General features: G+C 49.2%; 1 protein-coding gene across 50 annotated transcripts in view; it reads left to right on the top strand.

Annotated features, from left to right (window-relative positions):
- Window positions 1-17018, top strand: part of ZNF618 (zinc finger protein 618) — a 169782-nt gene extending 152764 nt beyond the window's left edge. For 13 of the 50 annotated variants that reach the window (XM_074016754.1, XM_074016770.1, XM_074016744.1 and 10 more), the window contains 5 exons: window positions 2812-2892; window positions 5287-5331; window positions 6388-6465; window positions 14657-14758; window positions 15416-17018. In XM_074016754.1, the coding sequence (XP_073872855.1) occupies window positions 2812-2892; window positions 5287-5331; window positions 6388-6465; window positions 14657-14758; window positions 15416-16932 (1823 nt within the window). In that variant the 3' untranslated portion in view covers window positions 16933-17018. Of the gene's footprint in view, window positions 1-2808; window positions 2893-5286; window positions 5332-6387; window positions 6466-14656; window positions 14759-15415 lie in introns of all 50 variants that reach the window. The other 37 variants (XM_074016753.1, XM_074016769.1, XM_074016743.1 and 34 more) reach the window with 3 other exon arrangements.
- The last annotated feature ends 9729 nt before the right edge of the window (window positions 17019-26747 follow it).

The following is a 26747-nucleotide window of genomic DNA, read 5'->3' as shown; positions in this document are numbered from 1 at the left end:
TGGCTCCAGAGGGGTAAACAGACAGTAAAAAGTTCCGAGAAGTTATTTCCTCCAGGAAAACTGGCCAGACACACTGTGTGCTGAGGAGCAGCAGTCAGGAATTCTTAGATTCCCGCTTGGATGGAACCAGCCCTGGGCCACCTGCCGGGACTTGGGGGTTGTAGGGCAGAGTGATGATGTGGTGCTTCTGGGACCGTGGGCCCTTCAGTTGTCCTCAGGAGACCGAAGTCATTTCTTAAATAAATAGATGATCAAGGTGAGAACTCAGGTAAAGGAACCACTTGGTTCATTCGGTGACTGACAACCCAGCCGAGTGATTAAGCCGTGCTTTCCTTAACTCCTTAGTTCAGGAGGCTAATTTTGGGTGAGGGTGTGATTCTTTGAAGATATGTTTGTTGTGCTTAGATCTCCCAAAAAGAGGGTAGTCAATCAGCCTTGAAGGTCATGGTTTTTCAGGTACCGTGTTAAGAAAAGCCAGTAGCCATTGTGTTTTTCAACAGTAGCATAAATTAGTTAGAAGCAGATTGGTCATCACGGTCTTATTGGTGATAGATATTGGCTCCACTAAATGATGGAATCATGGCTTTTAAATCTTGCTTTCTCTCTTGCACTTTGTGGCTGGGTTTTATGCCCGCGGTTTCTGCAGAGGGTGGCCCACAGGGTGTGGTACGTGGTCGGTCTCCAGCTTCAGTCCGTCTCTGAGTAGGCATTCAGCAAGCTACGGGACAGGCCTCAGGCTGCCTTCATGTGCCTTGGAAGCCTTGTGGGTGGGGGTCACCTCTGGATTCACTAGCTGGGCAGGTCCGAGGGCATCCGGTTGGGAGCAGGAGCCTGCATGGGAGGTAAGATAGTGTGTGGTTGAGGAAGAAACTGTCAGTGACCTCCTCGTCCTGGAATAAGTGGCCCTTCGTGTGTGTATGGGCATGTCTCTGTATGGGATTTCACCTCCGGTACTGCACGTTGATTTTTCAGCCAGAGGTACTTGTGGCAAGGAAAGCCATTCAAAATGTGCATTATCAGCTGAGCAGTGTAAGAGTTTGCAACCTCAATTGTGTAAGTTCTACCAGCATGCTGGTCAGAAGTCCTCCATAGATGAGTACCAGTCACCCGACGTACACAAGGATGAAGATGGGGTAGGCAGTCACTTCTCTACCCTAGGCCTTTTTCAAAAGGAAGCACCTGCCCCCAAAGTGAAGTCTGATTCTGCCATCTGGGAGGGTTAGGAGCACATCCAACCCTAGGAACTTGACAATCTCACTCTTTCCTCTGTTTTTTCACCTGTGAAATGGGAAAGACAGTGCAGCCCTCACAGGGCTCTTGGGAGAATTAAAGGGACCATGGATGTAAAGTATCTGGTCCAGTGCCTGGTACATAGGAAGTACTCAGCGAACGAGAGCCCCCCACCCCACTTTCCCTAGACTAAGAACAGAGGGGCCTTCTGTGCCAATTTGTAGATGCTCCCTGGGACTGTCAGCCCAGGCATTTCACAGACACATTTTGAAGGGAGGGTCGTCCTTGTAATGTTAGCTGCAGCCTCTGCAGGAAGGAGCCTGTGTCAGGAGACATTGTTACAGTGGGATGACGGGGGTCAGAGGGAGGTGGGAATTGGGCAGGGCCTGCAGGCGCTGCCTCTGGCTTCCTTTCCCATCATCCCCGTGACCATCCGCAACCCTGGCGCCCACAAACTAAGTACTTGCTCTTCCGGAGCAGGGTGGACCAGGTGAGAGTGCTGTTTCCCAAAGTGCATTCTCAAGGTCACCAATTTTGTGAGATATTTCAGAATGTAATGTTTTAAAAATGGGGTTCTGTGGGAACCCCTCTGATGTTTGGGGAAGGCTGGGTTAAGTAAACCTAAATGGGTCTCTTTCCGGGCAGACTTCTCGGAGCCTTTGATATCTTTGGGCAAGTTGTTTCTCCTTAAGAAATGGACTGGGTCAGCTGCACATCCCAAATTGACTTCTTCCCTGAGGTCTTTATCTCTTGGATCATCTGGCATCCCCCTCATGCCAAGAGCGCCTTGGAAAAGCTGGGCTGTCTTCCAACTCGGATCATCTGTTTCGATACCTTCTGCAGGTGGGGGTGGGGGATAAACTCATGGTTTTCCACCTGGTTGGACCCTATCTCTGCATTGCAGGGTTTCCAGAGAGTGTGCTGGGAGAGGGCAGGCCACTCAGGTAGATGGCAGCCTGTAAGCAGAGACACCCCAGTAGTCACTCGGGGGATCCCATCCCTTCCGCTGGGTGAACACCAACCAGACTTTGCCTGGGTTTGGCCTCTGGGGGTGTGGGGCTGCCCCGGCTCTCCCTGTCACGCCGTCTGTTCCAGGATGCCCTCCCCGTCACGAGGGACCACCTAGCTGATGGAGCTGGAATCACCGGAAAACATGCTGTCATCATCTCTGCCCTTTGGTGGGGGCTGTGGCCGCAGAATCTGACAGGGAGTGGTGGGCGGTAGATCTAATGACTTGGTGTCAGAAATGTGGCTCTATGGGAGCCAAAGATGGGAGACTCAGGCCCATTTGCCATCTGCTCTCCAGCTGGATTTCATCTGTGTGTTTTGGGGCATGTCACCCCTCCCCCAACCCTGTGCCTTGGCCTCCTGGGCACTGCCGGGAGGGTCTCTTGCGGCCCTGCCAAGGGACTAGGCCACTCAGAGGAGCCTGGGGAGGTCTGACTTGGGGTCTCGGAGCCCTCATGAGAGCTGGTTGGCCCAGCAGAGTCCTTGGCCTTCACCCACCCTACCCCTCCCTTGAGACCTAGTGCTGACCAATCACCATTGTGTTCTTTCTCTCTCCTGTCCCCCACCCAGCAGAAAGCGCTTTCAGTCGGAGAGTAGAAGGCAAAGCACAAAACCACTTTGAAGAGACGAACAGCAGTTCACAGAACTCCAGCGGTGAGCGTGCCCCTTGACGGCCATCCTGTGCGGCAGCACCCTGTGGGCTGGGTCTTTGTGGCGCATGATGGATCTTGTTGGGAGGAGGCCGGTAGTAGGGAATTAGAGGGAGACTGCAGAGGCAGGAGGGGCCCTTTCTTCCAGGGACATTCCTCTGAGCCTTGGGCATCAATGGGCAGTGCCTCCTCTCTGTCTCCCCCATGGAGAGAGCAGCACCCCTCCCCATAGCCTGCGGCATCAACTCAGCTGACTCCAGATGGTTGGGCCTGAGAGAGCCACTGCTATATGTTTAGGGTAGACGTCTCAGCCAGTTTGTTTACAGGAGAAGCAAAGAAAGTACAGTAGAAAGAGCTCTAAGAGACCGGGCGCCGTGGCTCATGCCTGTAATCCCAGCACTTTGGGAGACCGAGGTGGGTGGGTCACTTGAGGTCAGGAGTTAGAGACCAACCTGGCCAACATGGTGAAACCCCACCTCTACTAAAAATACAGTAGCTGTAATCCCAGCTCCAGGAGGCTGAGGCAGGAGAATCGCTTGAACCCAGGGGGCAGAGGTTAGAGTAAGCCAAGATTACACCACTGCACTCCAGCCTGGGTGACAGAGCAAGACTCTGTCTCAAAATGAGAGACAGAGAGAGAGAGAGAGCTGTGAGAGCCAGAGGCGCCAAGTTCTGGTCTCATTTTAGCCGTGGAGCCATTAGAACCAAGATTCCCTTCCAGCCCCTACCTGCTTAAGCGGGTTTAAACTGAGGTCTCTGGCGCCCCCTGATGGCCTGCCTCGTGCAGGACCGCGACAAAGCCCTCGAATGTCCAGAGCAGCAGCCAAGGGGCCTCTCCCACCAGACCCAGGGTCAGCCTGCGGGGGCCCTGGCTGGTCACCAGCAGCCTCTGTCGGAGCAGAACACAGCAAGCTAGTCTGTACCCTGAGAGGCAGGGCAGGAGGGGAGAGGAATTCTCACATTGTGGTTACATTAGGGGAAGGCACCCACTCACTTTCTTGCATGGTTGAAGTTTAATTCACTACATATTAGGTGTCAGCCTGTGCCAGGCACTGGGCTGGGCACTGCCTGGGTGTGGACAGGTGACGAACACATCACAACCATTGGGGACCCTCTGAGACAACCAGGAGCCCAGACTTGAGTGTGGAGGCATCTGCCTAGTAACAGGAGCTCCACTTCGGGCTCTTACTCACATGTGAACCCAACTCCACCACTTGCTAACTAGTGACTTAGGCTAGTCTCTGAATCCCTCCTCTGCTATAAAGTGGCTTGATGAACACACATAGCCCCGTGGCGGTTGTAAACATTCAGTGAGTGCCTGGCACAGATTACATACTCAGATGTTAGGGTTTTTTGGTGTTGATAGTTGATCATTTTAATTTTTTAAGTAAACCAAGTGATTTGATGACTGCTCTGCGGAAGGAAATGAGGTTTTGAACAATGTAATCTACACAGCCTCTCCAAGAGGTGGGCCTGAAAGGGGTGGAGTGACTTGCCCAAGGCCACACAGAATAAGTAGCAGCGCCGGGCTGGAACCAAGGTCTCCGGGTGTGCCCTGTGCTCCCAGCCAAGCCATGCTGCACCCTCTGCACGTCCCCTGCCCCCAGAACTAATACTCACAATCGGGAATGATAGTGCAAGCACTGCTGCTGCTGCTGTTGGCAGCCGCCATTTATTGAGCGCTTACTGTGTGCCTGGCATGTGTTCAGAGCTTTATATGTCTTATCTGTCTTCCTCCTTACCACAGCCCCGTGCGGGTCAATGTTATTGTTATCCCCACTTTTTGGGGTGGGAAACTGAGGCTCAGGAAAGGTGGATTGCTGCCCCAGGTCCCCCAGATTATAAGTGGTGGAGCCAGGATTCCCCATCTCGTCCATCTGGCCCCGCTGTGCTGCCTGCTGCGTTTGAGGCTTGCCAACCTCTGGCAGTGCCAAGAAGTGAGGGAGAGATGCCAGCCAGCAGGAGCCCTCCAAAGCACAGCCGCTTTCGGTGGCTGCTCTGGTGTTTGGTACCAAACATCCCCACCCTGGTGCCAGAACCTAGGAGCTGCCAGCTCCCTGTCCCGAAGTGAGCTGCCGTGCAAGGATGTCTTGTCACCGGTACTCATGTGGCCTCACTTTTTCAGAGTGAAGGGTGTCCTGGAGGGATGGCAGTGACTTGTCTTGCCCTGCCTGGTGGCCCCAGCACCCACAGTAATTAAACCTTGATCCTCTGAAAGACATGGCCTCTGTGTCAAGCCTCCCCGCAACCCCACCCCAGATTGTAAGCCTGCCCCTCAGATGCTCCCTGCTCCTCTGAAAGCCCCATCTGGCTCACTGGTTATTAAGAATAAAAATTATGACGATCAGCACAGAACAGCAGAACTAGAAGAGATGGCTAAACTGTTTCTCTTTTGCAGAAACTGCAAGTCCCCTGATTTCCAACCCTTTCCCTCTCCTACAGAGTAAGTGATGGTCCTGTCGGGGGGCTGGAGAGGGCAAGGCAGGGCAGGGCAGGGCAGGGAAGGAACTCAACCAGCCACGTGCTCCTGGAACCTCCAGGCTGTGTGAGATGGGCCTTGGGCTGCCCTCCCGGGCAGACCCGGCAGCTGGTGGAGGCAGGCTGAGGTCTAGCCCTGGGCGGGTGGAGCAGTTTGGATGGAGTGGGGCAGAGCCCTAACGAGCAGCAACCTTGGCTCTGCTGCCTCAGCCCTGGCAGGAGCTCAGGCCTTCCTATTCACGGTCATTGGGCAGCCTCAGGACACCTCTTCCGAGCCCCATTGCAGCCCTCCTTTTTCTTCTTTTCCTTGCTCTTCTTCCCACCCCTCTTTCTTTTTCCTCTTCCTTCTCTCCTTGTCCCTCTTCTCTGCCAGGCACTGACATGAATGCTGAGAGCAGAGAGCTGAGTGATCCAGGCCCCTGCGCCCCTTGCACCTGTTCCTACGTGTGCCGTCCCTCACTCCTCCCTCCCTCTCCTCCTCCCTTTCCCCATCGGATCCCCACTTCCTCGTGCTTCTCTGTGGCTTTTTCCACTTCTTACCCTTTTCCTTCTTGCTTCCCTTTTGTCTGTTACCTTGGTTCTTGTTCATTCATACATTCATTCATTTGTTCACTTGGCAAATAGTGACCTCATGTGGTTCCACAGAGAGAGCTGGGGTGTGACACCATGAGACTCGGTCTCTGCCCTGAGAGGGCCGTTGGTCTGTTGATGTTGATGTTGTCCCCGCTACCCCCATCTCAAGTGTGCAGAACAGTGGCTGGCACGCAGTAAGCACTCAATAAATAGCTGCTCAATTGAGCTAATGGTCTCTCTCTGCATGGCTTTCTCTCTCCATCGTTCCTTCCCCCAGCCTCTCCCTCATGGGTCTAGTGACAGGGGAGGCAGGCAGGCTGGGCCTGGAGCCCTGAGCACAGAGACCCAGTGTGTGTTTGGGTTCCCACTTGCAAAGCTGCCTGCAGCCCAGCAGAAGGTGTCTGCGTTGGTTCCACCCCTCACGCGGCTGCCTCATTTCTCCCTCCAGAACCCTACACGTGTGGCGCCTGTGGGATCCAGTTCCAGTTCTACAACAACCTGTTGGAGCACATGCAATCCCACGCAGGTAAGGGGCCCAGCTGCCCACCAGGGATACAGCTCCTCTCCCCCTCCCCTTCCTCAGTTCCTGCAAACGGAAGAGACGGTTAGGGCCTGACCTGAGGCGCCTGGGGAAGACCGCTCTTTCCTGGAAGGAATGCTCATAGGACATGGAACCTGCTTGCAGGGAGCCCCAGTCAGTCAGTTATTAGCACAGGCTGGTCTGTGCTCTGCAGGCGGGGGCGGTGGGGAGGCAGCACAGGCTCTGTGGGAACACAGAGAGATGGGACAGAATTGAAAAGACTTCCTGGAGGTGGTGGCCTCTTGGCTGGGCCTAAAGGCCAAGTAGGAGCTAGCCTGGAAGCGAAATGTGCAGGTGGAAATGGAACATGGTTTGAGATCAAGATGAGCAGAGGCAGAAGGTGGGGATGGAGAGACATGCAGCCCAAGGCAAACTGGGCTAAGGCCCGCCTCAGAGCAGAGTCTCATTCACTAACACCCTATGTCCCAGAATGCAATTCTGTCCAAACTTGAGGACACATCAGAATCACCAGGAGGCTGGCTAGAGCACAGATTTCTAGACTCCATTGTGAATTTCTGATTCTGTAGGTCTGCAGAGGTGAGGACTAGGATTTGCACTTTTGGTAAGTCTTAAGACAGTGCTGATGCTACTGGTTCAGGGACTAACCCTTTGAGAACCACTGCTCTAGAGCTACAGGTGCAGTCATCTGCTCTCCAGGCAACCTTTTTATTATATTTCACCACAGCATAACACAAGTCTTAGGGAGACACTATTTGCTGGAATAAGTCAGTAATTCCACATTCTCAGTGGTTACACATACAGATCATTTACTTCTTACTCACATTATAGCCCAATGCACATGACCTCGTTAGGTGGCTTCCACATGGTCATTCAGGGATCAAGGCTCTTTTTTCTTGTGGCTCCATCCTCCTCTAGATCTTCGGCGTCCTCTCTCTTTGTGGATGGAGAGAGAGGCTGTGGAGCAGGCACACTTCTTTACCATTTCAGACCACAAATGACACCTGTAGATGCTCAAATTCCAGTGTGGAGAATTAGTCACATGACCAGCCTGAATCCATGAGCGGAAGCATGTCCAGAGCCACTGTCCCAGCACAGCTGGACACTCTGCAAAGGGAAGCATGAGTCTGGGGAGGCAGCTAGCTGTCCCTCCACCCCTTTCCCCAGAGGAATTCTCTAGAGGCATTAGAAATAATGGGTGAGAAGTCCCTGACATATAATGGGGTTCAGTAATTGGTACCTGCTGTTATTTCACCTGTTATTGTTATTGTACAAATCTTTCACGTCATCTCCCAGGTCTGGCCTGACTAGCATAGAGTATTACAGTACTAGAATCTCTTTTAGGCTAAGTACTGTTCTGTTAGTGTAGTCTCTGTCATTCACTCATTCATCCAGCATATATTAATTGGGTATCTGCTGTATACTAGGCATAAAATCACATGATCTTTTGGGGGAGCCTATTATTTATTTCTAATGAACTTAAAATCAAGACAGAGCTCTGGAGTTGCAGCCAAGGCACTTGCCTCGGAGACCTGCTCTAACTGGTGTGTCTGGGTACTGTGTGACCTCCTGCAGGAAGCTGTGTCTCCATCTCTAAAGGGCCTGAAAATCCCCTGTCTCCAGCAACCTACCCCACACCACGCTTGCCACCCCCTGCTTTCCTTTGTCGTCAGCCGTGCCTCACCAGGGAAGGCTTTGAATGCCAGCTCAAGGTGTTTAGACCCCATGGGGAAGCAGGACCCCCGGTCCTGCCTGAACATATCACCTGGTCCTGAGACTCCCACAGCACAGCCTCCTGCACTCTTCCTCTGAAGCCTCGGCACTCTGCCCGCGCCCTGCCAGCTTCTGGAAGCTGAGCTGTGATTAGGGAAGAGCCTGGGTGCCAGTGCTTTCCCATCCCTGGAGACCATTAAAATGCAAATCAGGGCTGAGCCTTGAGGTGGCCCCACCTCTCCCAAGCATCTTGACTTGTTTTCAGAGTGGAGCCGCGGGCTGCTTTGTTCTGGTTCAGCGCAGCCAGAGAATGCCTGGCCGGCAATCAAGCGCAAAGCCAGGCTGAATCCCAGCCACCCTGAATCGGGATTAAAGGCTTCGCTCCATAGAGAGAAATTAAGCATCATGAGCTGCGCAGTTCACAGCGCCGCCGATAAGGAGGATCAGCCTTGAATAACACCAATCTCATTATGGGGCTGCTGAATGGCACAGGGTAATTCCCGCTAATAAACTTCCTTTCTGTGCTATAGGAAAACCTGGCGTGCCTTGGTGACGTTGGAGAAGCGTGCTTTGGCAGTAATAATACCAAAGATAACTAAAATTTTGCAAGTGCTTTCTGTGCGTCACTTGTGGTATGAGAGCTTTACACAGGTTATTTCATCAGATCTTCCTGATTAGGTAGTTGACATTTTCATCCCCATTATGCAGATGATGAAACCGAGGCTCAAAGAACATAATCACTGGCCCAAAGTTGCACATCTCCTAAAATAAAAGCATCCAATAGCATTTGAGCTTTTACTTGGCGCCAGGCCTTGTTCTAAGACTTTTACATATATTCACTCATTTAATTCTCAGAACAACCCTCAGAGTTAAGTGCCCATAACAGCTCTGCTTCATAGCTGACAAAACGGAGGCACAAATTGGTTAAGTAACTTGTCCAAGGCTATGCAGTCACAGTGGCAGGCTATGGATAGGATTCCAGCTCTCGCAGTGAACTCCAGAGCCCACGCTCTCAACATCCACCCTGTGCAGCCTCAGGTAGACCCTGATGGAAGATTAGCAGAGATGGAAGCCCTCTCAGAGGTCATCTCTTTCAGCCTCCTCATTGAAGTACAGCCAGGAAGACCACAGCTAAGAGGGATTGGGAGACTTGACAGACAGCAAGCAAGCTGGCAGCTCATGAGTTTAGGGTTTTGGAGATGACCACACCTGGTTTGTTCCTTCCTTCCTTCCTTCCTTCCTTCCTTCCTTCCTTCCTTCCCTCCTTCCCTCCTTCCCTCCTTCCCTCCTTCCCTCCTTCCCTCCTTCCCTCCTTCCCTCCTTCCCTCCTTCCTTCCTTCCCTCCTTCCTTCCTTCCTTCCTTCCTTCCTTCCTTCCTTCCTACCCTGGTTTCTTCCTTTCTTCCTTTCCTGGTTTCTTCCTTTCTTCCTTTCCTGGTACCACTGCACTCCAGCCTGGGGTGACAGAGCAAGACCCTGTCTCTAAAATGTAAAAATAATATTACCATCAACCCAGAAAGTTTCTTCATGCCTCTTTGCAGTCATTCCCTTTCTCCTACCCTAGCTACTGGCAACTAACACCTGCTTTCTTTCATTGTAGTTTTGCCTTTAGTGGATTTTATTACATATGGAGTTCTACAGTATTTAGCCTCTTGTGTCTAACTTCTTTCACTTAGCATACTTTTGAGGTTTGTCCATGTTCTGTGTTATCAATAATTCCTTTATTTTGCTGAGTTGTATTTCATTGTCTAAATATATCACAATTTGTTTATCCATTCACCAACTGATGGTCATGTAGATCTCCAGTTTGGGGCTATTATGAATAATGCTGCTATGAACATTCATGTACAAGTCATGTACATGTTTTTAACTCTCTTGGGTATATACCTGAAAGTGGAGATACTGAGCTGTAAGGTAATTCTGTTTAATCCTGTGAGGAATCACCAGATTGTTTCCTAAAGTAGCTGCACCATTTTTACATTTCTACCAGCAGTGTATGAAGATTCTAATTTCTCTATATCCCTGTCTATACCTTTTATCATCTTCCTTCTTGATAATAGCCATCCTAGTGCATGTGAAATGGCATTTCATTGTGGTTTTGATTTACATTTTTCTGACAGCTAATAATGTTGAGCATCTGTTCCTGTGCTCATTGACCACATTGGCAAAGGATCTGAATACACATTTCTCCAAAGAAGATATACCCAGTAATGGGATTGCTGGAAGAAATGGTAGATCTACTTTTAGGTCTTTAAGGAACCTCCATGCGTTTTCCATAGTGGTTGTCCTAGTAAAAGTGTTCCCTTTCCACCACATCCCTGCCAACATCTATTATTTTTTGATTTTTAAGTTATGGCCATTCTTGCAGGAATAAGATGGTACTGCACTGTGGCTTTGATTTGCATTTCCCTGATCATTAGTGATGTTGAGCATTTTTTCATGTTTGTTGGTCGTTCATTTATCTTCTTTTGAGAATTATCTATTCATATCCTTAGGCCACTTTTTGATGGGATTGTTTATTTTTTTCTTGCTGATTTGTTTGAATTCCTCATAGATTCTGGATATTAGTCCTTTGTCAGATGCATTTGCAAAGATTTTATCCCAGTCTGTGGGTTATCTGTTTACTCTGCTGATTATTTCTCTTGCTGTGCAGAAGCTTTTGTGTTTAGGTCCCATCTATCTATCTATGTTTTTTGTGCATTTGCTTTTGTGTTCTTGGTCATGAAGGTCTTTGCCTAAGCCAGTGTCTAGAAGTGGTTTTCTGATGTTCTAGAATTTTTATGGTTTCGGGCCTTAGATTTAAGTCTTTGATCCATCTTGAATTGATTTTTTGTGTAAGGTGAGAGATGAGGATCCAGTTTTATTCTTCTGCATGTGGCTAGCCAGTTATCCCAGCACCATTTGTTGAATAGGGTGTCTTTTCCCCACTTTATGTTTTTGTTTGCTTTGTCGAAGATAAGTTGGCTGTATTTGGCTTTATTTCTGGATTCTCTATTCTGTTCTACTGGTCTCTGTGCCTATTTTTATGCCAGTACTATGCCATTTTGGTGACTATAGCCTTGTAGTTTAGTTTGAAGTCCGGTAATGTGTTGTCCCCAGATTCGTTCTTTTTTCTTAGCTTTGCTTTGGCTGTGCGAGCTCTTTTTTGGTTCCATTTAAATTTTAGGATTGTTTTTTCTAGTTCTGTGAAGAATAATGATGTTGTTTTGATGGGAATCACATTGAATTTGTAGATGCTTTTGGCAATATGGTCATTTTCACGATATTGACTCTACCCATCCATGAGCACGGGATGTGTTTCTATTTGTCTGTGTCATCTGTGATTTCTTTCCGCAGTGTTTTGTAGTTTTCCCTGTAGAGGTCTTTCACCTCCTTGGTTAAGTGTATTCCTACGTTGTTTTTTTGTTTTGTTTTGTTTTGTTTTGTTTGGCAGCTTTTGTAAAAGGGGTTGAATTCTTGATTTAGTTCTCAACTTGGTCACTGCTGGTATATAGCAGTGCTACTGATTTGTGTACATTGATTTTTGTATCGTGAAACTTTACTGAATTCATTTATCAGTTCTAGGAGCTTTTTGGACAAGTCTTTAGGGTTTTCTAGGTATATGATATCAGTGAACAGCCTTTGCCCATTTTTAATTGTTTTTTTGTATCCTTTTATTATTGAATTGTGAGAGTTCTTCATATATTCTAGATACAGGTTTCCTATAGATTATTTGCAAATATCTTTCCCATTCTGTGTCTTGTCTTTTTACTTTCTTGATGTCCTTCAAAGTATAAAAGTTTTTAATTTTGAAGTCCTTTCATCTATTTTTCTCTGTGCTTTTGGTGCCATATCCAGGCAGTGGTATCAAGAAACCACTACCTAACCTAAGGTCACAAAGACTTAATCAGTTCATATGTTCCCTTATAAACCTCTAAGAATTTTATAGTTTTAGCTCTTACATTTAGGTCTGTATTCCATTTTGAGTTTATTTTTATATGTGTGTGAGGCGGGAGTCCAATTTCATTCTTTTACATGTGGGTATCTAGTTGTCCCAGCGCCATTTGTAGAAAAGACCATTATTTTCCCCCATTGAATTGTCCTGATAACCTTGTCAAAACTCAGTTGACCATAGATGTAGGTGTTTATTTCTGTGTTTCCAGTTGTATTCCATTGATCTGTATGTCTATCCTGTGCCAGTATTATACTGTCTTAATTACTATAGCGTTGTAGTAGTTTGGAAATCAGGAAGTATATTCCTCCAGTATACTTTGTCCTTTTTCTAAATTGTTTTGGCTATTCTGTATCTCTTGCATTTCCGTATGAATTTCAGGATCAGCTTGTCAGTTTTTGCAGAAAAACAACAATATGGATTTTGATAAGGATTGTGTTTAATCTAGATGAGTTGGGACATTCCAGGTTCATGGACTGAAAGAGTTAATATTTTAACAGTAAGTCTTCCAGTCCATGAACATGGAATATCTTTTCATTTACTTAGGTCTTACTTGAGTTATTTCAACAGTGTTTTAGTTTTCAGTGTTCGATTCTTATACTTTTTAAAATTTAATCTTAAGTAATTATTTTCAAAGCTATTATACATGGAATTGTTTTCTTAACTCAGCTTTTGGAATGTTTATCACTAGTACAGAAAACTGTCATTTTGTTTTATATATTGATCTTGTATCCTGCACCCTTGCTGAAATCGTTTATTAGTTCTAATTGTTTTGTATGTATGTGGATTCCATAAGATTTTCTATATACACAATCATGTCATCTGCAGTTAGAGATCATTTTACTTCTTCCATTCCAATCTGGATGTTTTTCTTTTTTTACCTAATTGTTCTAGCTAGAATTTCTAATACAGCCATGCACCACATGATGTACATAATGGATTGCATATGTGACAGTGGTCCCATAAAACTATAATATCCTATCTTTACTATACCTTTTTTATGTTCAGATACACAAATATTTACCATTGTGGTACAGTTGCCTGAAGTATTCAGTACAGTAACACACTGTACAGGTTCGTAGCCTAGAAGCAGTAGGCTATACCGTATAACTAGGTGTATAATAGGATATACCATCTAGGTTTGTGTAAGTACACTTTATGATGTTTGCCCAATGACAAAATCTCCTAACAACACATTTCTCAGAATATATGTCCAACATGACTCTACATGTTGAATAGAAGAAATGAGAGTGAGAGTGAATGTTCTTACCTTGTTCCTGATCTTACGGAGAAAACTTTCAGTGTTTCCTCAGTAAGCATGATGTTAGCTGTGGGGTTTTGGTAGATGCTCTTTATTAGGTTGGAAAACTTCGCTTCGATTCCTAGTTCATTGAGTGTTTTTATTATGAAAAGGGTGTTAGATTTTGTCAAATGCTTTTTCTGCATCTATTAAGATGACCATGTGATTTTTGTCCTTTACTCCATTAGCATGGTGTATTACATTTATTTTTGTATGTTTAATCAACTATACTCCTGGAGTAAATCCCACTTGGTCATGGTATGGAATCCTTTATGTTGCTGGATTATTACATCACAGGATCACAATTAGGCAGCCAGGTTCATAGCAGAACAGTAATATTGAAAACAGCAGAGCCAGAAACCTAGGACTTGGGAGTGTGGTTAAGCAAGCTGTGGTATATCGTATATGATAGAAGTACATATGGCCATGTGTAGTGACAAGAATGTGACTCAGACCATGTCCTATTCAGAATTGATCCCATAAACATGTCAAGGAGTAACCATGCATCCAGGAGAATAGGCATATACCAATTACTTACAACTGGATACAACTGCATATGTGCAATTAACAAAAACTAGAGAAGTATGTGGAGGACACATCCAGGAACTGGGAACCTGGGATTATGTCCCAGCCCTGCTGCTGCTTTCTCTGTGATCTTTTCTTATATCCGAGCTTCAGTTTCCATGTCTCACAGTGAGGGGGTTGATAATTTGGTACTTTGTGTCACACATGGCTTTGGTTTTGTTTTGTTCATTTAATAAAATTTCTAGTAAATATACTTTAAAAATGCAAACTTTGAGGAAGTGAGAGAGCATGAGGAGTTTTTGGCCACTTGGGGGGTGTGACCGGTACTCCCTTCCCTGTATATCAGCTAGAACTCTGAGGTTGTGTGGAGGGAGTAGGTGTGGGGTTCCCAGCCAGGCTTGGGATCCAGTGCTTCCCATTTCCAGAGAGTTTGCTCCATACCACACACTGTGCTCAGCTCTTCCTGGATTCGCTCTTGTTAGTCCTATCAGCCATAGTGTAATGTCCATATGATTACCTTAGTTTTTCCAAATGATGAAAATGAGGCTTTGCAAGCATAGATAGTTGTCTAAGGAGGAGCCAGGATTTTAAACCAAGCCTGAGTCCCAGTGGCCACATTCTGCTGTTACCCACCACACTCTAGTTCTTGTCTTCTTCATCAACAGGACTCTTACCCTTCCAGGTTACACACTGTCCCCTTTGTGCCCACAGCTGACAATGAAAACAACATCGCCTCCAACCAGTCCCGATCGCCACCTGCTGTTGTAGAAGAGAAGTGGAAACCTCAGGTCCAGAGGAACAGCGCCAATAACAGTAGGTCTCCCCAAGCAGGGCTGGACCTGAGGGTCCCCTTATGCTCCCATTGTTCCTCTCTGCCCCCCATTCCCACCATTTGTGCTTCCTGTGATGTTGTAAGATGGTGCATGATAGTTTCCAAAGCACTTTTACACCTAAGACCTTGTTTGCAGGAGTTCTTAACTCAGGGGATGGGCAGAAGGAGGCCCAGGGAGAGGAGGTGACTTTTTTATGCAATCAGAAAGCACCAGTTTGTGCCAGAATCAGAACTAGAACCCACCTCTCCACAATTTCTGCTGGTTGCTCTTTCCTGACATGATGATCTCATGTATTTTATTCCCTGAAGATTCCCATATTAGAGGAGATTCCTATATTGAGGAAGAAATTAGACTAGTTGGCTTCAAAGGTCTAGGTGAATGACATAGACCACAATTATGTTTCATACATACCAGTATGTTCTATTCCCATGCCCATGGCAGGCCTTACTAATCAATCATAGAACTTTATCCCTTGAGACCGTCACATATTAAAGGCAGCCAGCACCACCAATGTGTGTGCAAGAGGAAATCTATTTGCCATTCCCAATACTAGATGTTTAGAGTTATTAGGCTACTGCCGCTCCAAGCAGCCTTGAATGCCAGAATTAATCGCATCTCTCTTTGTGTCCTCTGCCAGCCACTACCAGTGGTTTAACACCCAACAGCATGATCCCCGAGAAGGAGCGGCAGAACATTGCAGAGCGGCTGTTGAGGGTCATGTGTGCCGACCTGGGTGCACTGAGCGTGGTCAGCGGGAAGGAGTTCCTGAAGTTGGCCCAGACCTTAGTAGACAGTGGTGCCCGCTATGGGGCCTTCTCAGTCACTGAAATCCTGGGCAACTTCAACACACTGGCGCTGAAGCACCTGCCACGCATGTACAACCAGGTGAAGGTGAAAGTGACCTGTGCCTTGGGCAGCAATGCCTGCCTAGGCATCGGTGTCACCTGCCACTCCCAGAGTGTCGGCCCTGACTCCTGCTACATCCTCACGGCCTACCAGGCCGAGGGCAACCACATCAAGAGCTACGTGCTGGGTGTGAAGGGTGCGGACATTCGCGACAGCGGCGACCTTGTGCACCACTGGGTGCAGAACGTGCTGTCGGAGTTTGTGATGTCGGAGATCAGGACAGTGTATGTGACGGATTGCCGGGTGAGCACGTCCGCCTTCTCTAAGGCCGGTATGTGCCTTCGCTGCTCAGCCTGTGCCTTGAACTCGGTGGTGCAGAGCGTGCTGAGCAAGCGGACGCTGCAGGCCCGCAGCATGCACGAGGTCATCGAGCTGCTCAACGTGTGTGAGGACCTGGCGGGCTCCACGGGCCTGGCCAAGGAGACCTTCGGGTCGCTGGAGGAGACGTTGCCACCGCCCTGCTGGAACTCGGTGACGGACTCACTGTTACTGGTGCACGAGCGCTACGAGCAGATCTGCGAGTTCTACAGCCGGGCCAAGAAGATGAACCTCATCCAGAGCCTCAACAAGCACCTGCTCAGCAACCTGGCAGCCATCCTGACGCCGGTGAAGCAGGCAGTCATCGAGCTGAGCAACGAGAGCCAGCCCACCCTGCAGCTCGTGCTGCCCACCTACGTCAGGCTGGAGAAGCTGTTCACGGCCAAGGCCAACGACGCAGGCACTGTCAGCAAGCTCTGCCACCTCTTCCTGGAGGCGCTCAAGGAGAACTTCAAGGTGCACCCAGCCCACAAGGTGGCCATGATCCTGGACCCGCAGCAGAAGCTGCGGCCTGTGCCGCCCTACCAGCACGAGGAGATCATCGGCAAGGTCTGTGAGCTCATCAACGAGGTGAAGGAGTCCTGGGCCGAGGAGGCCGACTTCGAGCCCGCTGCCAAGAAACCCCGCTCTGCCGCCGGCGAGAACCCCGCAGCTCAGGAAGATGATCGGCTGGGCAAAAATGAAGTGTACGATTACCTGCAGGAGCCCCTGTTCCAGGCTACCCCTGATCTCTTCCAGTACTGGTCGTGCGTTACCCAAAAGCACACAAAACTCGCCAAGCTCGCCTTCTGGCTCCTGGCGGTTCCTGCCGTGGGCGCCAGAAGCGGGTGTGTAAATATGTGTGAACAAGCGCTTCTAATCAAACGGAGGCGGCTGCTCAGTCCAGAAGATATGAATAAACTCATGTTTCTGAAATCCAACATGCTTTAAGACTTGACTTCGGGGAAAAAAAAAAAAAGAAAAAGAGAAGATAACATTAGAAAAAAACCACACAACACTGTCACAAACAAAGAAAAGGAATTTAAGTTCTAAACACTGTGGACCTCATTATAAATGCCCCCTGGAAACTTAAGTGCTTTTTTTTATATGTGTGTGTGTGCGGGTGTGTACACAGCCACAAGTGTGTGCACGTGTCTGAACACACGTGCTGTGGTTGTGGGGGTGTGGGGGTGTCTCTGCTCATCTGCATGGCCAGAGAAACTTCGCACACACACACACGCGCGCACACACACACACGACCCTGGTGCGTGTACACATGCCTGTTCTTGGACAGGTGTGCGTTGAACTGGGCGTGTCAGGAAAGCTGAGCGATTGGGAAAGAGGGAGATGTTTCACCTCCTTTTCTCAGTAAGGGGGCTTTAGAAGACTCCGCTTTCAGGTGTGCAGATTGGCAGAAAGCTGATGTTGTGAAATGTTCAGGCAGCTGAGATCTGAAGTGACTTGACGCTCTCTGTCCTTCACCCCAGTCCCCCTTTTCCCTCCTTGACCCTCTCCCAGCCCTCCCACCCTCCTGATCCCATGGTGCACCCCCCACACGCCCTCGGCTGCTCTGCTGTGGACTCTCCACGCGCATCAGATGGACGGTTTCTGCACTGGACTTTGTTTCTCGTTCACCTTCAGGGCATTGAGCTGCTGCCTTTGAGATACCCCTTGGGTGTCCCGGGGCAGCCGCCTTAGAAACACACCTATCTATCTCCCCAAATCAGGAAAGGAGACTTAAAGAGTATAAAGCTGACGTTTTGCTTTTTAATATAAGAGAGAAGAAAAAGACATTTTTCAGAGAAGTATAGATACTGTCTCCACTCCCTAATAATTTCTCTCCCTAACATTTTAGCAATTTTTACCTTGTTTGGGGGTTCATTTTGTTTCTTCAGATTTGATTTAGACTCTGCTAGGAGGCACTGAATGTCTATAACTTATGTTTTGGAGTTTTGTTTTTTTACTTGCCCCTTTTATTCCTCAAGTCACACTGTAAACTAGCTCATCTCAGTGGTATACTCAGTATCCTACGGTCTTTCTTGGCCTTCCCTGTACAGTTCAGTTTTCACATATTCAAATGGCCAAGGTCAGATTCTTGGCTGTGCTGTTTGGAGACCAGGGGTTGGGGAGGAGTCACGGGTTCCACAGCTGCGGGGTTTGGTGGCCGTAGGGGAAGCAGTGGTTTGGGAGTTCTGAATGTAAGCGCCAGAGCTACCCTCCTGGTCCGCTTTGTGTGGGACTGAGAGTGTCAGTGTGCGTGGTACCCAGTGTGCATCACACTACTCACCCCCTCCCCGACCCTGACAGTCCACAGGGACTCCGAAGTCAACCCATAGTCACATCTACCACACCTCAGACCTGCCACAGCCTCTCCTCACTTCCCAGGACCCTGAGGCTCCCGGAAGCCAGGGTCCCCACTCACACCTCCGACTTCCTTCCCGGACGGCGGTGAGCATGGTGCCTTGTGGCCCCAACAGTTGATGTTCCGAGGGTGGATGGCGTTCGGCCATGTTCGACTCGATGCTGTGAAAGATGTCTTCAGGCTTTTCTCTCCTGTTCCCCTAGCCGTGAGCAAATTAGGTTCTACACACACAGTTCAGATGCCAAGAGTGACACCCCATTCCCTTCACAAGAGGTGGTTCTGTCACAAATCAGTGCTGCACCCCCACCGCACCTCTCAGTGAATAACGTGCTGGTGGTCTCACTCCCCTGGTGACCCTTAGCCATGGGATGGGGTGGTTACACTAAGGCTTCAGGCTGAGAATGACCATCATGGCGGGAGGCTGTTTGCAGAGGCACCTTCTATCATCCTGGGGTTGGCTAAGTCAACTCCACCCCTTCCCGATAATAAAGCATTACTCAACTGTGAGATACCTCGACTACAAAAAGCACTGTACCACAGCCCTCTCCCCCTGTGTCCATGACGGGAGCAGGGAGTAAAGTTGATTGCAAACCTCATGAAGGCTTAGGATCATGGACCTGGAGCGTAGTGTTTGGGAGCCAAGCCTGCACACTTTGCCTCATGAGAACTCACCCAGCTCTCCCCTCGAGTCTTGGACACACTGAAATGGATCAAAGTGGGCCATTTCCACGTTTGCTCCAGCAAGCCGTGGTCTCAGGAACTACCGTGCCATTTCCTTTCCTGGAGAATTTCTAGGTATTCCCTCCACAACATTTCCAGCTGGGGGGCTGAACCCACTATCAGAGAAGAGCTGCCATCCACACTGGAGCAGGAACAGAGAGAAATCCAGACAGGAACCTCATGTCACTTCCTAGGGAATATGGAAAGAAACATAGCAGACTTCTCATTTGGGCCTTTGGAGGTGTTCTGGAAGGTGGCTCAGCATTGCTGATGATCGACAGATGCCTACAGCAAAAGGTGCCCCTAGCCTTGCTTGGCTGCTGGGGAAGGGACCGTGACCGGCACTTTGACCCACACAAGGATAGGAGCTGCCCAGTTTGTGTGGTAGGTGAGAGCAGAGCCTGGGAGCCCATCCTCCCTCTACCTGGAGCAAAGATGTGCTGGTGGTGCCCCATTATTGGGCCAGTTGATTATAAAATAGGCATTTCACTTTCTCGGAAAGCCATCGGACTATGCCCAGATGTGCATTTAGAGGACTCAGCATTCTCCTCTTCGAAGCATGGGATGTCTGTCCTCCAGGAAGAGATTTGATCCTAGGTGGTTACCTCCCTTTCCCTTCTTTTTCACCTCAATTCAATACTTGGGGGCTGACTTGCCTCTGCAGGTTTGACGTGAATGCCACTAGGTACTCAGAAAGCTGTCCTCTGGGCTGCCTTGTCCAGTTAGATAACAAGATAGCAGATGATCATTTATCTCTTGCAACCTCTGGTTCCCTCCGGAAACTGGTGTCACCAACAGGAAAGGCTGTACCAAGGTGCCCTCTTCTCAGACAGGCTGTTCTCAGAGTGCACATCCTGCTGCAACTAACAGCTTAATAAAACCCAAAGATCTCACTGATCCAGCCACTGGCCCCTTTATCTCCAGCAATATCCACCTCACCAAATTCTAGTTCAGCCAAAGGATTGAGACAGGCTCTTCCAGTTCATCTCCCAGTGTCCAGCCTGACCTTCACTTTGGGAAGGATTTTGTCATCTGCCTCCCAGTTCAGGTGCAACTGTAGGTTTTCCATCACAGGCCTTTGGGGGATCTGGGGCCAGGAAGTTGGGCCCTTTCTACCATATTCTTAGCAGCCTAAGGTGGCGGCCTGCTGATGTGGAGACAACTCGCCTCGAGCCATGTGGTCCCCAGGACAGAAATGGCCTTTGTTTTGACATACATGGACCCAAGGGGGGAGGTAGAGAAAACACACCTCCACCTGGCAAGTTTTTCCCCCTCACCTGAGGTCAGTTTGCTTCACCAACAAAGCCCAAGCCAAGAACCGCAGCGTTGTGGGTGGTGCCTCGGAGTGGAGTAACCCAAGGAATCTCAGGTCCATCAAGAGCAGTGGTACCATCCAGGCCATGGGTGGATGCCCTTGTTCTGGCACAGTTCTCCACTTCCCGATGCCTGGCTCAGCCAGCCAGGCCTCCTTCTAATGGCATTTAGTAACCAGGACACAAAACGCATGCCACCTGAGCAAGACTGCCCGCACTTCATCTCTGGGGGTTCGCCGCACAGAGGCCACCTGCCGAATCACCAGTGAGGAAGCTTCGCCACCATCGTGCTTGGCAGCTTCACACTTGACGTCTGGGGATTGGTTTTTGGCTGGGAAAAGGGTACCAGGGTTCCTGGCAAGGACAGGAGGGCAGTGCAGTGACACAGATGAGAAGCCGTGAGTCTCCAGGATTCGAGGAAGCCACCAGGTGTGTAGGCTGGTAAGAGTCCTCTCTTTCAGTTTGACCCTTTATTTCCTGCACTTTCAAAGAAACACCAGAGGAAAAATCTACAAGGCGTGTTTCCACTGTGAAGCTGAACCTCTGCCTTTAGGAGTCCCCTATTTTTGAGCAAGGCCACCTGCTTCGCCTGAACTTGAGCTGGACTCCTTGAAGGTGGGCTCCTGGAGAGACATTAGGGATATAGCACATGCTCTCCGGGGGCCACAGGGTCATCGGGAAGGTTTGAAATGAAGATGGGATGTGGCTGGAGCAGGCTGAGATGGCTCCATTGGGGACACTCCCCTCGTCTTGTCATCGTGATGGATATGCTGGAAGAGGAGGTGTCCCAGCGAGCTACCCCAAGTTCATAGCTTTGCCCTCGCCTTGGGAACAGCGGCAATGCCTCTATCTCTGGGATGCATCTTAAGGAGGGCTCCTAACAAGGCCGATGATTTAGACAGAACAAGAGACTAAGTAAGGTCCAGCCATCCGCTGGAGCCAGTAGGTGGGAGCTCCTATCCCCGCCAGCCCTGCTCCAGCCCCTGTGTCCAGCTGGGCCAGTGGAAGAACTGGGAAGGAGGCGGCCCCTCCCTTTCACTGTGGCTAATGTTTGCTAGGCCAGTTATGGTGAACCAATGATACAGTGTTTTCCCTCTTAACGTTCCCCTCCTAGTTTTGCCTTTTCAGGGTTTTCTGGGGGATTTCGTTGTACTAGTTGTTTTTCTTCCTCTCTCATTTGGGTTTGAGGGTTGTGGTCGGGGGAGCCCTGGCTTTCACCAAAGGAGCCCAGTGGTTTCTGTGGAAGAGGCGCCCACTCCCACTTTAATGAGGGTGAAGATTGTCAGGTCACTGTTTGACATATTCATTCCCCCGCCCCCGACGGGTGTCGCTTTAAAGAGTCAACTCTTGTACAGAGAAGGATTTGCTAGGTTTGCATTTGGGCGTTAGCATCGCGACCCACAAGGGCCCTGCCCAACCGTGCGTCCCATGGGGGCACCTTGACTCTTCTAACCAAAATTCCTTAAAGGGGCACAGCCCAGCCTTGTCCGCAACCTCAGGGGCCTGGGATTCCTGTGGCGCTTCCTGAATTCCAGGGTGGCACAGATGATGAAGTCTGAGACCAGCCGGAAGGAAGGGCTCCTCCCACAACCCAGGTGCCAGCCGGTCTCCGCCTAGGACCTTCCCTCCCGCCCAGCCAGGGTGGGCGGCATCCCACGCGGTGAAACGAGCTCGTGGACTGACCCGGGGCTGGGCCTCGCCAGCCAGGAGAGAGCGAGGGCCGCATGGCGGGGCTGGCCCAGGCAGCTTGTCCAGGGCCATTCAGACCCCAAGCATCAGGAAATCATTTTGTACAACCACCCGAAGCAGAGATATTTTTTAAGAAGCGTAAATTATTTTCAGTTGTTTTCTGATCCAGCCTTTTTCTTTTCCCCACAACTTCACGCCAGTGATTCGTTCACATCAGGTAAATCTTGAGAAAGCCTTGGTGCCCTCCTCCCCACCCCGACTCAGTAACCACGTGCGTGTACCCCCGCATCCTTTCTCAGTAGTTAAGACGTTCTAGGCAATACCACAGACACATCTGTGTCTCTCTCTTCGAGTGCAAGAAACTTAAGTCATCTTAAAAAAAAAAAATACAAAAAAAAATTTACAAAAAAACAAACACAAAAAAAATATCTTTTTTAGGCCAGAGTTTTCTACAGGTATTAATGAATATTTTTCTTAATCCTTATAAGTTTTATGTGTTTAATATTTCTTAATACCGGTAGCATTAATTTATACTTTTGTAGCAACACAATATTTTTATAAACAGCCGGTGCTTGGCTCAAGTCTTCACGAGGGGTTTATGCAGGGCCATCTTGGGGACCCTGTGTACCATGTACTGTATTTAAAAAAAAAAAAAAAAGTTACCTAGTGTCACACTTGCTGTGTTAATTAACAAAAGACGTTGTGTGCGGTCTCCTGTATCGGTGTGGATCCAGCAGCTCTCCAGGGAGTCACATTGCATGGGGGTTGAGTTGACGGTTCTTGTTGTGATATGTAAACCCCCGAGACCAAACTTGAGGGTTTATTTAGGGTTTTCTGTTTGTCCTTTTGGGTTTTTGTTTCACTTCGTTTTGGTACCGTTTCTCCATTTACAGCCAAATCAGTTTCATGATGTTCAAAACTTTTACTGATGTCAAATGGAGGAAAGGAACAGAAAAAAAGATTTTTACAAAGTAATAAAATTTAAAACTGAGCTGTTTAATGTTGCTGTTTTTACCTGTCTGTTCTTGTCCAAAAGTGGAACATTCCCAGGGAGAAGAGGAAGGTTCCACTCGGTTCCTTAAGTCGCCAAAAGCCCCAGCCCAGGATTCAGTACCTCCCCTGCCCCCCGAATTCTTACAGCACTATTTCCTAGTTGGTTGATGCCAAGGCAAAAAGATACCTTTTAACGGTGAGAGGATCAGTTGCTTAAATGATTTCATGTCAGTGTTGTATTTATGGTTTTACAATAAAACAACCTTTAGGAAGATGCAGCGTGTGGTGTTTTTTTCTTGGGTTCAAGGTTGGGCCGTACTGGCCAGTTAGGAGCAGAGCACCTGCAGGGCACTGGTGAGTGGAGATGGGCCAGAGACAGGGCACCTGGGGTGACAGCACACATCCGTCCCAGCGGGACACTGTTGACTTACCTGTGGTGATGCTGGTATCAGTGACTTACCTGTGAGCTCACAGCTTATCTCTTGCACCAGACCTGGCCCAGCCAGTGTTTGATAAATGAGGGAGGGACATGGTCGAGGAAGATGAGACCCTCCTGGGCTTGTGGAACATTGTCCCATGGAAGAAGGGATGGATTTAGTCTCCATTCTCCAGGTCTAGTGCCTCAGGCACATGTGCAGGTTGGCCCTGCCCTGCGGTCATCTGCGAGGCTCCTGTGCCCCTTTACCTAGTGGCTTTGGCCCCCTAAACGGTGCGTGTGATGTTATAACTGTTGTGTGTATCGTCCATGTGCTGGGGAAGAGTGTCTGTGGGTTTTGCCAAATTCCTGATGGCGAGAGGGACTCTGAACAAATTAGGAATCAGTGCCCTCCACCATGAGCTGCTAGAGACCAGCCCTGGTGGGCTCACCAAGCCTGATGCCATTCAGATGTGCGGACACCAATGCTCTTCTGGAATAGAAGCAAACCAAAGGCAAGTCAAGGGAGAAGAGAGACCAGCAGGCAAACTGGGGCCTGAGCAGGAGGGGGTGACACTCCTCCTAGTGGGCCCACCGCTAGAACAGCCCTTTAAGAGGTGAAACTGCCATCCTGCCATCCAGGTGAGTGAGTGACAGACACCCCAGGCTTGACACCATATTTACCAGGTGTGGGCAACTCTGCTTCAATGTAGAGGATGTGTTGCTTGATCACCTGAAAAACTTTCATCAAACCGCACATGTAACAACAGCATGAAGAGGCTATTGGAGCACCAGCCCTGCCCTCAAAACCATCCTGCCTTACGAGTTTCATGCTGATGTGGACATTCTGAGCCAACGATTGAAGTTTAATAGAGGAGTTTCTATGTAGCCTACAATGAAAAGTCGGGAGTCCTGCTGTGGCCGAAGGAATCCTCCTCCACGCTCTTGAACATCGCAGTCAAATAAGGCCAGGGCATGGCCCGGGAGCCCTCACAGCTGAAGGAGCGGCCTCGATTGAAAAAAAAAAAAAAAAAAAAGATGCTTTAAAAAGGAGGGGAAAAAAAGACGTTTCTCTATTAAGCAGCTGCAGCTACATTTATTTTGTAATGGAAATAAATGAGTGTGCCCAGCACCTTTGAAAGAGAAATTTGAGGTGAGACTATTTAAGAATGGAGTGAATCTTCACGGTAGGGGTGTCCACTGTGCTGAGAAAGATTCCTGGCACCTTCTGAGATGAGCATTGTGAATTCTTCAGACTCAGGGTCACAAGGTGCTGCTCCCCCATCCCACCCCTGAGGGTTAAAAGCTAGGGGACATTGATTTTTTCATTTATTTTTAGTGAAAAGTTGTAGTAAGTGTCACAGAGTCAGATGCCCCTGGGCCAGGCAGGTTGGCGAGCAGAGCTAGTTACACGAGATGAGGCCCTTCCGCGGGACATCTCTGCTAAGCCCCAGCTCATGGTTGGCATCAGGATGCCAATTGTTTTTAAGAGAACTGAGAAAGCCAGATTTTTATGTGGCAACTCAGTTTTCAAGTGACGAATTCAGAGCTGTGAAAAAATACCTCGCGTGGTGGCTCATGTCTGTAATCCCAAGACTTTTGACGCCAAGATGGGAGGATCGCTTAAGCTCAGGAGTTCAAGACTAGCCCGGGCAACATGGTGAAACCGTGTCTCAAAAACAAAAATACAAAAATTAGCCAGGCATGGTGGCACGCGCCTGTAGTCCCAGCTCCTCAGGAGGCTGAGGTGGGAGGATCGCCTGAGCCCAGGAAGTCAAGGATTCAGTGAGCCAAGATCACGGCACTGCACTCCAGTCTAGGTGACAGAGCAAGACCCTGTCTCAAAAAAATAAAATTTAAAAAAAAAATCTCGTGAGCAACGTGTCCATCCACCAGCTGACGCTGGCCTGTGCATCTGCAGCTCACACCCTCCAATTTAAACATTTTTATCTTTCAGTTCAAGTCTCTTCAAAATGTCACTCTTCAACATGGCCCCTTCAAACTGCTGTGGCTGGTGGGCCCTGGCAAGGGAGGCACGTGTGGAAGGAACAGGATGTGGACACAGGATGGGAGGACCTCTGTTAGTCCCAGGCCGGAGGCCTCTCACTTCTCCTGGACAGTTGCCTGTCTCCCTGCACCTGACCCGACCTGCTTCTGCCCAGAAAGTCTGGGCCGGGACCACAGATGCTGCCCCTCAAGGCAGTCTTCTCTGTTGGAACCTGTAAGCCCCACACTCTGGATGTTGGGGGAGACAAAGGGAGGGTCTTGATGTGTCTGACCCAGGGGACTGCAAAGCTTTTATCCCCAAATCCTTGTCTCCAGGTTCCTCCCCTCAACCAGAACTATGGAATCCCTCCTTCCTTCCTGGTCCCTCAAGCCAACAGGCTAAGGGCACAAGGGGCAAACCCAGGACTGAACTAGCCACCGGCCCTTAGGATGCTGGTCACCCACAGAGAGGAGGAGGTAGGGCCCTGCCTGGGTTTCTTCTGCCAGGGTCATCTGTCCACTTCAGAACACACAAAGCTGGGGCCTCCAATCCCTCTACAGCTACGGCAGCCATCGGGGCTCTGGGCGGATGCAGTTAGCAAGAGATATTTATAAATCAGATGTTTGTAAAGCCCGTGTGTCTACACTGGAGCCTCCTGGAGTCGTGTTCTTGGGCCAAGTTTGTCCTGGGCTGCTCTAGACAGCCCACCTACTCCCTTTCCCAAGGGTGAGGAGAAGCCAGCCCAGACCGAGGGCTTCTGGCCCTGGGCAGGGGCCCAGCAGTTGCACTGGACACAAGGTGAAGGCCAGTGAGCACTTTCCTTCCAGGGAAAGGTCCCAGGGGATGGGCTCTCCAGGGCCATGCAGAGAAACAGCTGAGGCTTTCCAGCTCCAGGCAGCTGGTTCTGGGGATGTGGCTGCAGCCGAAGTGAAACCTTGGGGAGGTGTTTGGTGCAGCAAAGGACAGGGGAATTATTTCAGGCATTTGTGGGCTGTCTGCCCTGAGCTCCCTGGGCACAGCAGGGCACAATTATTTCTTCTGAGCCTGGGTCACTGATGACCCATCAAACCTCTCCCAGAAACAAGTCCCCAGAGCTTCGTCCTCCTTTCTTTCCTAGCCTTATTAAAACAAAACAAAATAATCCCATTTTACACTATTGTAAATAGAACTGTGATTTGTTTCATAATTTGCATAGCCAGTGTCATGTACTGAAGATAGTTCTATTATGTTTCCAACGCAGTTTTCACTTCTGGGGAAAGCTGGGGTTGCATATGGCCCCACCCTGGC

Source organism: Macaca fascicularis, chromosome 15 (assembly GCF_037993035.2).
Source record: "Macaca fascicularis isolate 582-1 chromosome 15, T2T-MFA8v1.1".
NCBI lineage: Eukaryota > Metazoa > Chordata > Mammalia > Primates > Cercopithecidae > Macaca > Macaca fascicularis.
Note: the sequence above shows the minus strand (reverse complement) of the source record. Positions and strands in the feature narration are given on the sequence as shown.